At 43.9% G+C, this 14,697-nt stretch overlaps 1 protein-coding gene across 1 annotated transcript in view; it reads left to right on the top strand.

Annotated features, from left to right (window-relative positions):
• thsd7ab (thrombospondin, type I, domain containing 7Ab) overlaps positions 1–14,697 on the top strand; it is a 175,427-nt gene that overhangs the window by 70,999 nt on the left and 89,731 nt on the right. Inside the window, exons 4-7 of the mRNA XM_065958063.1 lie at positions 1,166–1,353; positions 7,069–7,137; positions 10,800–10,955; positions 12,667–12,870. Of these exons, the coding sequence (XP_065814135.1) occupies positions 1,166–1,353; positions 7,069–7,137; positions 10,800–10,955; positions 12,667–12,870 (617 nt within the window). The remainder of the gene's footprint in view (positions 1–1,165; positions 1,354–7,068; positions 7,138–10,799; positions 10,956–12,666; positions 12,871–14,697) is intronic.

Below are 14,697 nucleotides of genomic sequence, written 5' to 3'. Positions count from 1 at the left end.
AAAATCTGGATCTGGAGGAAATGACCAACCCTGCCCTTAATTTAGGATTTCAGCTGTTCAATAGTTCGGAGTCATCTTTGTCACGTTTTATGTTTCATAATGCTCCAAACAACAGAGTGATGAATCTGACCCGGTCCCCCAACATCTTTCTGGCATCAAATTCAAAATGTTATCTTATTCACCAAAACAGCAGAAAAAGCACACTGACTCAACTGTAACAAAAAAAATGTTCAGATACACGACTGCAAAAAGGCATTAATGAGTCAGAAAAGTCAGCACACTAAATGTCCTTCATCGTCTGAATGCTGACGGAGGCCTCGGGATGGAACACATCCGTTGTTGCTCTGCTCTACCTGGAAAAATTAAGGCTTTGAAGGACATTTAGTGTGCTGACTTTTCTCTCTCATTATATAATTTAACAAAAACAATGACGTTTCTCAGTTTCTCCATTTGATATATTTTCTCTCTGCCCTTTGCAGTGACTTTTCAAATCATCACTTCCTGTTTTGATTTACGTTTTACTCCACTACATAGTTTGATGAAAAAGGGTTTGTATTATTTCACTTTTTTCACTTTTTTTTTTCTTTCTCAGATAATTATTCACTGAATTTAAAGAGTTAATCTCGATTAATCGCATTGGGTGAAATTCCATTATCGTGTATTTCCAAACAGCTTTTTAAAATGTTATTTCTTTCGTCTTTTCGGCGCACAGCAGAAGAGTGTCGTATGTTTTAAACAAAAATCAACAACGCAAATAAAAGCTTAAACTTGTGGTCAGATTTAAATTCAAGCTTGGCGCTACACCGGGGCTAGGGGGGCGCTATAGCCCCATCATAAATCTGTCTCGCTCACGTAATTTGGTTGTTTTGATTTATTTTTAAATAAACTGTAAAAATAGAACACCAACATTTTAGTCATCTCCCTCTCAGCACCGGGAGAAAAGAAATCCTGGCGCCGTCCCTCCTTAAACTGAACTCTTCACATCAATGTACACATAGCACACTGTTTCTAACGTTTGCAATAAAACAGAAAGCTAAAATGTGTGTTGCTATGCAACGCTTCTTTTTGTGTTGAAGGTCTTTAGTGTTGTAAATGTGCTTTGACACATTAGACCCACACAGACCTCTGCCTCCCTCGTCTCCATATGCTCTTTTTTTCTCTGTAGTTACACCTGGAGAACCACAGAGTGGAGCGACTGCCGGGTCGACCCTTTGTTAAGCCAACAGGACCGTCGTCGTGGCAACCTGACGGGGCTCTGTGGAGGAGGCCTGCAGACCAGGGAAGTGTACTGCGTCCAGGCCAACGCCGAGCTTCTCAAATACCTCAAAGACCTCAGAGAAAAAGATAAAAATGGTAAGAAAAAAGTAACTAAATATTACACCTGATGCTGTGTGATATTTAACCCTTCATATGTTCCTGGTTTATTTCCCCGTTTTCTCACATTGTGATGACGAACATAAAACTGCAAACCCTTTGGATGACATCTGTTTCATTTCTTAAAGATAAAAACCTGGATCTAACGAGTCTCCTCTAGTTTGAACCTATAAACCTGTGGTGATGTCAGACCTTTAAACGTTTCCTTATTAGAATAGAGCGGGCGATGCAACAAGCACCGATCATTAACTTTTCATGTAGAACCAGAATCGGCTGTTAAAACGCATTAAGGAAAATGTCATTATAAAATTAATTTATCCAGGCCGGGCCAGTTTTAGTGCGCTCCTGATACCTCAGATAGATGATCCTACGGCGTCTAATCAGTGAGGCGTGCTGTTATAAATAGGACGAGAAGGGAGCTCTGGTGATTTATGATAAGGAGAGAAAAAGTCAGATTGATCAATTCCTAAATCAAACATTTCCCTTATCATCTTCTTCTTCTAAAAAAAAAGTCCACTTTTGGGGTGCCGGTGGGGTAGTGGTTTGTTTCTGCACCTCATGTACGGAGGCTGTAGTCCTGGTTCATATCCCACCTGTCGTTCCCCACTCTCTCTCTCTCTCTCTCTCTCTCTCTCTCTCCCTGATTTCCAACTCTATCCACTCTCCTATCTCTACTATAGAGGCGCAAAAAGCCCCAAAATAAATCTTAAAAAAAGAAGGGTTGTCGATTTCTTAAAGGGTCAAAACACATGATAAAAGGTAAAGATTGGATTCAAACCCACAGCCGCTGTGAAGAGGACAAAATTAAGTTGAAGAAGTGAACCCCTTCCTCCTCTAGCTCATCATCTTTATGTGGACTTTATGTGCTCCGTCTGCATGAGAGCTCATCTCAGAGTAAAGATGACGACGGCTTTTCTCCACATTCAGACGCAAAACTAGAGCAAGCTGCACGGAACAGGACAACCTTTTTTTTTGGCCGTGTGTGCGTCTGATCATCATCAGCGCTGTATGCTTTCTGAATTAGACCTTGAGACAAAGCAAACAGAGGGAGCAAACGATGTGCAATTTTTGGAGCTATTAGCCGCGGCAGTCTTTTCTTAGTGATCCGCAGGCCCAGAGTGTCTCATCACAAAACGAGCCTCTGACGGTTTCTACGTTCGTCCTTATTATCACAATGTCTCAGATTAATCAACCAAAACAGCTCAATATTTGTCTTCATGTTCAACTTCAAATCGAGGTGAGGAAGAACACATCTACACCTCAATTCACTTCCTCCGGAGCAAATTAGCATCTGTTCCTCGCCCACTCGCTACTTTCCGTTGACTTAATAAGCAATCACACTGCATAAAAAAAAATATGCCTTGAACACACATTTACAGCGAGCATTAATCTGCACCATATGGACCCGGAGCACGGCACTAAAGCCCCTGAAAACTTGGCTTTGGATCTAAAGTATTTCTACATATCGCTCATGGTAAGAGGCAGATTTTCAGGGCCTTATTGAATATATTTTAACTCACATGTTTTATTTATGTTTGAGGAGGCAGCATCAGGCAGCAGCTGCTTGTTGCTGCAGGCTAAAGATTTTATACATAAGGTTGCGAATTGTTCTTAAGGAAAGTCGATCTTTAAATCAGAAAACATCATGTATAGAGGGACACAGGGTCAGATTCCTTGCTTGAAAATGCTGCTCCTCAGGTTGGCATAACTCTCAAAATATCTCATAGGCAGCTGTTTAAATTGAATTCCCTCTTTCCTCTGCTGCTCTCGCCTTATAACCCACCATCCTCTCTAATTGTTAGATTATTAGTTTGCCAACGAAATCCCCTTTTCTGTCGTTTACACATTTTAATTGTTTGGCTCTCAGGGGGCTTTCTCGACCGTCCTCAATCAACGCTGTAAACAAAGTCACAACAACACCCACAGCTGCGAACATCAAAATCCTACAACTGCACTCAGCGCAGCCTGAAACAAATCAGCTGAACTCTCAAGTGTAACTCCAATAAATTTGATCAAGCACGCTTACATGACAACTTACATCCTCCGCTCCCCCCCCCACATGCTGCATGAGAGGAGCAGTCCCCAGGTGGAGTGTCGCAGATAATTACATATCAAATGCTTGAAATATAAATAAACCCTCGTGTTGACTTAACTCATGTCCACTTTTAGCGACATTATTCAATATTAAATTTGCATTAGTAAACACTGTAGCAGCTTTTATTGTCTTTTCTTTACAAATACCCCACTGAGGCTACACTGTCAGCGTCTTTTCCAACATTTTCACAGCCTGTTGCCGTCTGCAGTGTTCTTCTTTAAGACGGACTCAGGAGTCATTTAAAACAGGGATTTGTCTGCTGGTGTGCCAAGCCGTGACTTGTGTTCACAAGTGCAAAGGTGACACTTGTCAGGCCAGCTCAGAGTCAAAGCTGCCCTCTTAAAGAGGGTGTTAAAGACTTTGGGGTGAAGGCTAAGCTCGTGGAGACCCACGCTCCTGATCGCGTGGGGGAGAAGGTTAAAAAGGCTACGAGGAGGTGAGGATGCTCCACTCACGCTAACTTAGAGCTCACAGTGCAGGATGAACATTCAGCTGGTGCTTACAGTGAGGTGGAGGATAATGGAAATATAAGCTGCTGGGAACAGGCTTAAAGTCAGACTTAATTACTAATTAAAGGCTATTTTGTTAAGTATGTATTAGTCATTTTCAGATGCCTAAACTCGGTGTGCTTTGCAGTAAAACAAGAAGTAGGGATGCACTGATGTTGAACATGGGCCTATAACGACTCTGTAGACAGACAGGTCCATCAGGCTTGTGGCTCTGCTCTCACTGTGCGAGTGTGTGCAGTCATACCAGAAAATCCTCCTCCCTGTTAGGATCATCAGATCGAGCCGTGATCAGCCATCTTGCCCCTACAGTACAGTATGTACACTGCACGGCAAACGACGTGCAAATGAGCTGAAATTCAGCCCCACATCAAAATCAAATGTGCGACTCAGAATCAGCCTTAGATCGTTCGGTGTTTCCCCAGGTTTGGATACTCCAGATGATTGAAATACCATTTAGCCACCTGTACAATAAACACAAACGTTAATGTAGTCTTATGAGCTCCTATCTCATAAGGCCCACACATCATCATCACCAACCAAAAAAATCTTTATTTCAAATCTAACTTCAAGGCTCTGATGATAATCTTAAACTTTCTGTGATGCTGAATGAATTCTGGATGAATCACTCAAAGAGGAAAAGCTGGCCGTGGGTTCGCTTTGCTTAAGAAATGTTTCTCAGAGTTGAATTGATCTTCCGTTGTCTCTGTTTCTGCACTAATTAAAGAATAATGAGCCGAGTAGCCAAGATGAAATACATCGACAGACACAGTTTAGACAAAACGCATTGTCTGATATAAGAAAGCATGTTTAATGCACACCTTCCTCCTCCCTTCCAGCACATCATATCTGGCTGCAATCAAACTGGAGCCATCATCACATGTTGGCGTCTAAAGCCTCTTTTAAAATGCAGTTAAAGATTCATGTGTGCAAACATGTTGTTGAGAGTGGTGTTGCCTGTGCATGACCTGTGTGTGTAAGTGTTGCACAAACACACAGACGCTTGCACATAGTTCTTATCTTCTAGGCGCAGGATTTCTTTCCCCTCCGCTGGGGGGTAATCTCCCAGCATACCACTGAGATGTAGAGGCAGAAAAGTGGTTCAGTGAAGTTTGCTGCAGCCAGCGCTCTCTCTCTCTCTCTCATGCATAAATATCACCATGCAAAAGGGCGGACGACACCCTCAGGCCAAGATCTGGAATCAGCTTACTACCTCCTAAATCTGAACCTTAATCTCTCCGGCGGAAGAAGCTCCGAACTGACCCCAGATCAGTATCATTGCCTAAGTAACATCATCCGGCACTTTCTCAGCTAAAGCCGGGTAGCTGTAGGTTCGGCTCCACTCAGAAGCTGCAGCATGCAGATCCCCTAAGCACCTCTCACAGCCTGGTGGGGGTTGACATTTTGGTCACCTCTCCTACAACTTGAGGAGACAATTGACTTAAAGGTACTAAAGAGGTGCATTGACACTGAGACTATCAGGAGAACCTTGAACTCTTTTAGCTCATGCTGCCTGTGTTAGTCTGAACGATGCCTTTTGACTGAATGTGTCACCCGTATTCATAGTCACTTGGAGAGATGCTGAAGAGACAGACGACGGTTCAGAAAAAAGTCTTAGTACTTAGTACTAAACAAAAAAGTTGTAAAGTAAACTCGTTTTGCTGTGAGAGCTCAGAAATCAATCGCAGTCTTGTGTCTGTAAAGAGCAAGAGTGAGAGCATTGTTAGCCTAGCTTAGCATAAGTAGAATGGTTCATGGTTGTTAAGAAACTGAACAACTGAAACATGTTTAAAAAGAGCTTCACAGACTATTTTACACAAGTTTTTTTTCTAGACAAACATTCACGGCCCACTGAAAATGGCTCCGCGACCCACCTCTGGGTCCCGACCCAACAGTTGAGAACCACTGATAAAGTCTGTATATTAAGACGGACGGAAAAACAGCCACCTGAGAGTGAAGAAAAAACTATTTAGAGTGCCCCCCTGCTGACTGGCTGCAGTATAGGCCATAAACCCTGCCTCCTCCATGTTACCAGATGGGACATGGATCAACCATAAAGTGAAAAATACTCATCAGATAAATCATTGTTAAACCCCAGATTCTGTCGTTATAGTTGTTTAGTATCATGCTGATTTTATGTGTTAATTTATCTTAATGTCTTTGTTTTAATAAGTTATTTAATGCAACAAAAAAATGAGCCGCTGAGAATAAAGAGTACTCTGTTTAGGAGTACTGCTTCACAGGTTCACAGCCAGGAGAAAGTGTGCATGATTGGATGTGAGCTTCACAGAGAAAGGAGAAACAAAGGAGTCCAATATTTCCTCTAGTCCGGCTTCTCGCTCGGTCACTCTCTCTTGTTCTCTTCTTAGCTTCATCTGTCACCGTCCTCTTCAGTCTTTCAGCCTCAGCCTTGGTATTAAACAGTAACGAGGCTGGCTAACTGGTGTCTTTTTAACTGAAGGCTGCTGTGCGACCGGGGCTCTCTGTGGAAATTGTATGGATGTAATTCTCTCTGTTGAAAGTCATTGTACCGTTAGATCGACTTTGAATCTACTATTTGAAGATTGACTATTTACATAAAGTTGCTTTAAATGTTGAACTACTCCTTTAAATGCCTGGAAAGCCTAAAAACGGCTGAGCACAATCTGGTCTGACACTTGCACTCAGCCGAGTTAATTAGCTGTTATTAACGGCAACAAGTTCAGTGATGCCAAAGGGCTCCGTTAAGTCTGCTGTTCGGATTTCAAAAAGGTCTGTAATCACATTTTCTTTTGATCCCTAACACTGAAATGTCCAACCACAAGATCACATGGTCACCAAAAGTCCAGTCTGATTGTTACCCACGGCTCTGATCCAGCCATTTCAAGATATTGAGCCAAAAAGGAGACTTATCTGCCACAGAGAATCCAAAACAGATGTTGATAAGGCGTGTAATTGTGGTTCTCTGTGGCCTCTTCCTGCTCTCAGTGCTGCATTAGCTTCAGAGTGTCTCTGGTGTGCTGTTTCCCATCACCCTGTGTTTGTTTGATAGTGCCTCTGTGTCCCCGCTGTGTGCGTAGCTAATAGCGCTATCTTCCCCCCCTGTAATTGCAGCGGGTCAGACCCAAAGACAGCAGAAGCCTAGTGTCCCCCCTCTCCTCTCCGTCACCTTCCAGATCACAGGTAGGTCATTTTAGTCTTGCTGATAACGAAGCCCCAGACGCCCCCTTTGCTTCGCCAACCGGGTCTCCTTTTTTACCCCCTATACCCTCACTCTACCTCTTCCCTCCTCTCCTCATCTCCTCTCCTCTCCTCTCCTCTCCTCTCCTCTCCTCTCCTCTCCTCTCCTCTCCTCTCCTCTCCTCTCCTCTACTCTCCTCTACTCTACTTTCCTCTCATTTATCAGCGACCATGTCCTCCTTTCTTCTTCTCCCATCCCCTCTACTCTGTTCCACCTCTAACTTTACCTCTTCCTTACTCCCTTTCCCCCTCTCCTCTCCTCTCCTCTCCTCTCCTCTCCTCTCCTCTACTCTACTCAGTCCTACCCTCCTTTTCACCAATCATATCATACATTCTTCTTCTCCCTTCCCCCTCCTCTAACTCTACCTCTTCCCTCCTCTCCTCATCTCCTCTCCTCTCCTCTCGTACCTCTCCTCTCCTTTCCTCTGCTCTATCAGCGACCATGTCCTCCTTTCTTCTTCTCTCATCCCCTCTACTCTGTTCCACCTCTAACTTTACCTCTTCCTTACTCCCTTTCCCCCTCTCCTCTCCTCTCCTCTCCTCTCCTCTCCTCTCCTCTCCCAACACAATCTAATACTACTAATAATTTCAATATTGATTTCAATAAAGTCAATAATGATGCCTCAGATAATAAAAGGTTGGTATACACACCATGCACACACTGTTCCTCTTTATCCACACTGTTGAGCCTTGCAGCCAAATCCAACAGAAGGACAAGTAGTATTACAACAAAGTTCTGTATTCTTCCTTAAAAATCCAGGCAGAGGACTTGAAGCTTTGAAGGGTCTGAAAGAAAACTTTATGTCTTTACAAAGAGAATAAGGATAGTGAGACATGAGAAGTTTCCCACCGCTGCAGACAGTAAGCCACACTCGTATGAGGGATTTCTCCCGCTCCGTTGTCAGTTCAGCACAATGAGAAAAAGGAGCTCATGGGAGAGCACACTTTAAAACGGACTAAGACAGCCTTCTTTTTTCCTGTATCGCACGGAGACCAAAACTCTCTGTTGGTCCTCAGTCTTGTATTCCCAAATGGATTGATGTTGAAAGATTGAAGTCTGTGTAGTTCCCCAATAAGATGAGGATTAACAGCGGCTCAGCAAACGGAGTATTTGACTCTCGGTGTATTTGTAAGAGGAATTAACCATTTTGCATTTCAAAAGCCCCACTTGCCTTCCCCTGTACAGTTGTAAGGGAATTATGATTCAGCTCTCCAGACTATTTGAGACTTTAAGCTCTCTGATGTCTTGTAGGAACTGTTGGAATACAGGAAGTAAAGTGCCTCGGGTCGAACATGTGAAGAGACTTCTGTTGTGAATCACTAAATACCTGCATTTGAAGTTCCTCATTCGATACTTGTGAAAGTTGAAATCAATCCGTCCTCGCGTTTTTGTAGAGAAGAATTCTGTTAGGTTTTGAACTTTCACACCACGGCTCATGTCTTAAAACCGAGCATCAGTTTGAACAAATCGTTGATTCCCTTGATTTGAGGGGGGGGGGGAAATGTTGTAATATCGGAAAACAGAAAACGACAACAGATGGTGCAGATTCAGTTTTCCACAAAGTCTGCTCACACTGACAGCTGCTGATGGAGCACCGAGTTGTCATGAGCTGATTGATGAAGACATAAACGACATGAGACGCCAACCCCCGAGAGATGGAGATGTTTCTGAAAATGTACCTGATATTACACAACACAACATGAACACAAACAGCTTCGTTCATTACAGTTTTTCCCTCACATAGACTACACCTGGGAAGCCCCATAAGTATATTTAATGACCATATTATCATTTTCCTTTTTTTTTTAAATCAATATACGAGCACCATGGGGACAGCCTAGACTGGCTTTATACCCAATGCCCGTATATGCTCTGTAGTTAGAGGGAAAGAGAGAATCTGCAGTTCCTCCTTAAATGCATTGATTGTGATGCAACGTCTCATTTTATGGGTCACATATTATTCAAAATATCCACTTCACCATGTTTCTGTGTCTCTAGTCTGTCTACAAACCCCCCAATGATGAGAAAAGTCCTTCCTCTCTGTCTTTTACCTGCTCCACTTTTCAGAAAATGTGTGCTCAAACAGGCCGTTTGGAGATTTTCCCTTCATGACATCACAAAGGGCAGTAACCCCTCCCCCAGGTGGGTGACACTCCCACAGCTAGGTGTTTGTTCTGCCCTCTGAGTCTGCCTTCTTACCGTAAACAATAGGACATGGCCAAAGCCCAATAGCCTTTCCAGAGAGGGGGCGTGGTCAGACACAGCTCATTTACATTTAAAGGTACAGACACAGAAACAGCCTGTTCTGAGCAGGGCTGAAATAGAGGGGTTTATAGGCATGATCAAATACAGGATCAGAGTGGATTCAGAACAAGAAACTTCACACATGTTTTGGGGAGCTCTGAGACTCTAACTAGACTCTTCTCCTCTGTTGCTCCTCGGTGGTGGAACAAACTTCCAAAAACTCCATTCAATCTGCAGAGTCCCTCTGCACTTTTAAGAAAAAGCTAAAGACCCAGCTCTTTCATGAATACCTACCCACTGATAGAGATGATTTTAGGACGATTTTGATGCTGATAAGAACTCTCAAGAACAGCCGTCCATGTCTTGCTCTGGCTCTGGTCACTTCCTGTCAGCACCTGTGAGTCCAATCAGACTTAAAGCTGTTCGTTTGCACTTCCTGATGTTGTCTCCTCCTCTCTAGATCCTTGCTAGTGTTGTTCTTACTCTCTGATGTTCGTCGCTTTGGAAAAAAAGCGTTTGATAAATGAATTGTAGAATTGTATATAAACTTGTTGAGAAGGAGGATAATATTTGACCTTTAAATATGAGCATTAATGTTTTCATGCAGCTTGTTGCTCCTTGCCTGAAAGATAGCAGTGAAACAACACTCACACCAACATGCATACCTTATCTACATACATAAATGCAGAACCCGTGTGGCCTCATGATTCTCTACAAATTAGAGTATTTTCCTTGATACGGTTATGCAGACATGTAGAGATGTGTTCTGCACAGAGCTGAGCGTTGCATGGCAATAACGTCTTCCTTTTTTATTTCCTCAAAGCTCCTCACTGGGAGTTCAGACAGGCAAACATTTACCTGTTGCATCATATTTCCTTAAATCCAACATGGCAGGACCAGGGGAAGAAATTACACCTCATGGAATAAACATGAGCCAAGATATTGTCTCTGTTCTCTTAAACCTTCACTGTTGTGTTGTTGCGTTGTCTCATCTCCTGAGCGCCGGTGGGCAGGACTCCACTATGTTTTATGTTGCTAGCAAGGCACTCCTTGAGATAATCATTGCTAATTCATCATCCTGACATGCTAACAGGGAGCCGATAAACAAAACAAAGGGATAATAGTGTCTGCTTCACAGGCTTGTTTTGTTTTTTTTAACACTGTTGTTCTCATCTGCTCTCTACTGGGACTCTAACACCAGGAATAAAAGTAAACAAGCATTTGTGTGTCCCTCGTTCCTGTTGATTGCAACAATGATACAACATTCCTCACATCAAGAAAAAACCAGAATAGCATCAAAGTGCAGCAGGTCCGTTTTATCTGCTGCTCATTTTGGATTCCTTTCTTCTCATCCCCGCAGCGTCCCGCCCAGTGGAGAACAAACTGTGCGAGGGTCCCATCCCCAACAGGTCTCAGCTGTGCCAAATACCCTGTCCCATCGACTGTGTGGTGTCACCGTGGGGGGCATGGGGACCCTGCACCTTCGAGAACTGTGATGACCAGGCCGCAAAGAAAGGTACGAGTACCAGATTTTGGTGATCTTCCAGAGGGAAAACATTTTCAATCACTTCAGGTCGATTGTGACACTGATATGTTTTGGACGCCCCTCGGTTTCCCAGATATGAGACCAGTTATCAGGTCAAACCAACAGGTGTTGCAGCGATGGAAGCGGGCAAGAGAAGTGGTTCAGATAGAAGTGATTGTACCCTTCTTTAGTTTCAGAAAGGAGGAGCCCTCTGCAGATAATGTAGCGTGTAAAACCTTTTCAATGACAAACACTGAAGGATCATTTTGAGATGGTTCTGCACTCCATGCACAGTGTAGCAGTTACAGCTATAAGATAAGAAAAAGGCAGACATTAGATTGACGTCATGTAAGCCAACTTTATGTGTCCTTTTAGTTGCAGCCACATAAATATGTTTGATGGTTGTCTGCATTAAACTGTTTATCTTCCCCCCCTTTGCATTAATTGTATCATAAAGATCTTTTTCATTTTACATTCAGTCATTCAGCCACCTGGTGCTGAGGTAAACACAGACAGGTTTATCCTGTGAGGAAACACTTATAACTTTTCCTTCATTCATGTTTCCACAGCCTGACTGATAATTAAAATATTAAAGTAAACGTGGAGATAAACTGAAACCCTGTCATTAACATAATCAAGAGGTTATTTAGTGCTTCAGTTTTTACAGTGCACTAAATGTTTCCTCTCCTCCAACACTCAATAAAATAACTCTTTAAAGATTACAGAACTACTGAACCGCATGAATATTTATGAACAATCTTAATTAAAGTTTAACATGATATTAGTATCATTTTTACACCAGCTGTAAATGCACAGCGAAGCTTCAGAGCAGTGCGCTCAATAGTTAATGATGACCTGCTCCAGTAGTAGCAGGACAGCGTTTTAAAAATACATCAGTTACTACGAGAGCTGGAGATGCTGCAGCTACGTTATTATTATTCCATCGTCAGGGGTCAAATGTACCAAAGGAAGCAGCGGGTGGAGCTCTGAAGTCAAAATATGCAGAATTCAACAGTTAATTCTTCTTTATAGAGCAATCAAGAGAGCCGCGCTGAGTTCACTGAAGCTCATTAAATATGACACAGGCTGATTTCTGCATGACTTCACGTGTACATTATTCTGTATTAAACAACAGACTTCATACGGCAGGAGGATGTGCAGTAAGAGTTAGATTTCTGCTCCATGTGGGGACAGTGTAAAGTGTTTCAGTCAGTATTAATGAGCTGTCTCTGCCGCTCGGCCTTCAGACAGTAATAAGCTGAACAAGGACGTCGAACATATGAGAGGGAATCTGTACTCAGGTCCTTCTTTCTGACTCTGTCTACTGTCCTGTCTCTTGATAGGGACATGAAAAGCCCAAAATCTTTAAAAAAAAAAAACGGAATATTAACATCCCTTCAATCTAATTGGTGCAGAGGCGTAATGGGTGGTCAAAGTGATCCCCCCCCCCCCATACCATCTTCGGACATGTTAACAGAGACGCTGCAGAAGCGAGGCAGGATCAGCTGTACCAGCGGGGGAGCGCAGTGCTGCGTGTGTGCATGTCTGATTGTGTGTGTATAGGAAGCTTCCACAGCACCTAAACCCAACGTGCATATACACCAATATTGTGCCGTCGCAGAATCAATAAGAACGTACAAAGACATGATGGCGGCTGAGCTTAGTTCCGTTTTGGTTTTTGAATACACTCTCTGTTCTGCAGGTTTCAAACTGAGAAGACGACGAATCACCAACGAGCCAACAGGAGGGCCCGAGAACTGCCCCCACCTGGTGGAGGCGGTGCCGTGCGATGAGCCCAGTTGTCACGATTGGCAGCTGGTCGGTTTGGATCAGTGTATCCCAGACGAGGAGAAGCCGTGCGGCCCCGGGTCTCAGCTCGCACAGGTCATGTGTGTCAACAGTAACGGTAAGAGAGGCGATGCATTGACCTTACATGTGGCGCTGCAGTCATGGATGCTATTGGTTATGATCTGGAGTAATCTCTACAAACAGGAGTATGAATGCAGATTAAGCATCCATACTGGCATCTCAAATTGCAGGTTTGTTTGGGTGCAGCAGTAGCTCAGTCCTTAGGGACTTAGATTGGGAACTGGGTTGCCAGTTCAAGTCCCGGTGCGGATCAAATCTGGAAGTTGGTCCCCCCCCACCGCCAGCTGTGGGCAGCTCCCTCACTCTGACATCTCTCCTTTGGTGCATGTCCATAGGATCCTGTTTTTACATTACAGACAACGGACATCTCTTTCCCGCTATCCAAATATCCACTTTTTTTTTTTTCACTGATTCACCTGCCAAGTGTGAAGTTGATCAACACTTCTCATGACATGCAGAGGACTCAGAGGCTGAACTCTTTCCTGCAGAGACAGCATTGATGATTGAACTTATGAAGCTTTTTTCCACAAAATTTATTGGTTTTGACGACGCTTCAGTTGCAGTGAAATCGAGCAGCTTTGACCTCGTTTGACAGAAATCCAACGTCCTTCAAAGTCACCTCTTCACTGACCCTCCAACTCTCCCTGTGGAGCTCGGTGTGTGTGTGTGTGTGTGTGTGTGTGTGTGTGTGTGTGTGCGTGCGTGCGTGCGTGCGTGCGTGCGTGCGTGCACCAACTTTGCGCTGAGTTCTCCCCAGACTCCCCTCCCTCCTGTGCTCCTTCCTCCCCTCCCCTCCTACTGTTCTACTTCTACTTTAACGCTTGCTTGATTCAGCGTGGCCACCTCTCTCTCCTCTCTCCCGCTGTCTCTCTCATTACAGTCTTCCTCTCTGCACGCACAATTAAACCTTCCTCGCACTAAATCAAATCAATCCTCCGCGGTCCTGGGTCCTGGACTATCTCGTGCCCTTTTGCTGCTCCTGATTTTTTACTGCTACATTTTATTACTGTAAATCTTTAATACTAGAGGAGGTGTTGCAGACGTTCTTCTGCCTTCAGGTTGTGGATGAAATGCACATACAACCCATTATTGATTTTTATTCAGTTATATTTTTAGACAAATTACATGCTGTGTTTCTTTAAACCGAGTGTAAAGTCAGAGGGAGGTGCAGCTCTAGAAAAGAAAACTCATTCCCTTCCAAATGTACTCAGTAGATCTTCAGTCTCTGCTCCTCTGCGGCAACTTTCTTCATGTTTCCCCCCAATTGAGAACTTATTAGACCTCCGAACGCCTCGCACAAATCACACTTCATACATCAACTGCAGGTATTCAGTGAAGTTTTTCCCATCGCGCACTCCGTTGCAAAGTCCCTGCACTGTTCTTTCTCACCTGACTTCGGCTGATTGATCCTCCCCCACCACCACCTTCCCTCCCTCATCTGATGAAAATTGATTTGTTCTGTTTGGATTTTCACTCCGCTTCTCGCCTCAGTGGTTTTTCACTGCGTCGTCAGCTGTATATTTTCTCTCGATGTGTGTCCGAGCCATAAAAGAGAAAAAGGCCACACAGCCGGAGCGCCCAGACATCAGAACGGAGGTCGATACAAATGTTATTGAAGCTGGCTATCGATGTTCCCCATGCTGACTGCCTGCTTACTTAGGCGGAGAGCGGCTCCTTTTCCTGCACACTGAGCAGCGGCGGTTTAGCTCTCATAGTGGGCGTTCTGTTCATTCATGTTTTCTCTCCGAGAAGCCTGAAAAGTGCTGGGGTCCCTTGTCACTTCTTATTTTCCTGCCGTGTCTGCTCAGTCATCACTGCTTCACTGCGTATCTGTCAAAGTGACATCTTAATGCAAAGTCAAGCC

This window comes from Labrus bergylta, chromosome 8 (assembly GCF_963930695.1).
Source record: "Labrus bergylta chromosome 8, fLabBer1.1, whole genome shotgun sequence".
NCBI lineage: Eukaryota > Metazoa > Chordata > Actinopteri > Labriformes > Labridae > Labrus > Labrus bergylta.
The sequence above is the reverse complement of the archived record's forward strand: the minus strand, read 5'-3'. Positions and strand labels throughout refer to the sequence as shown.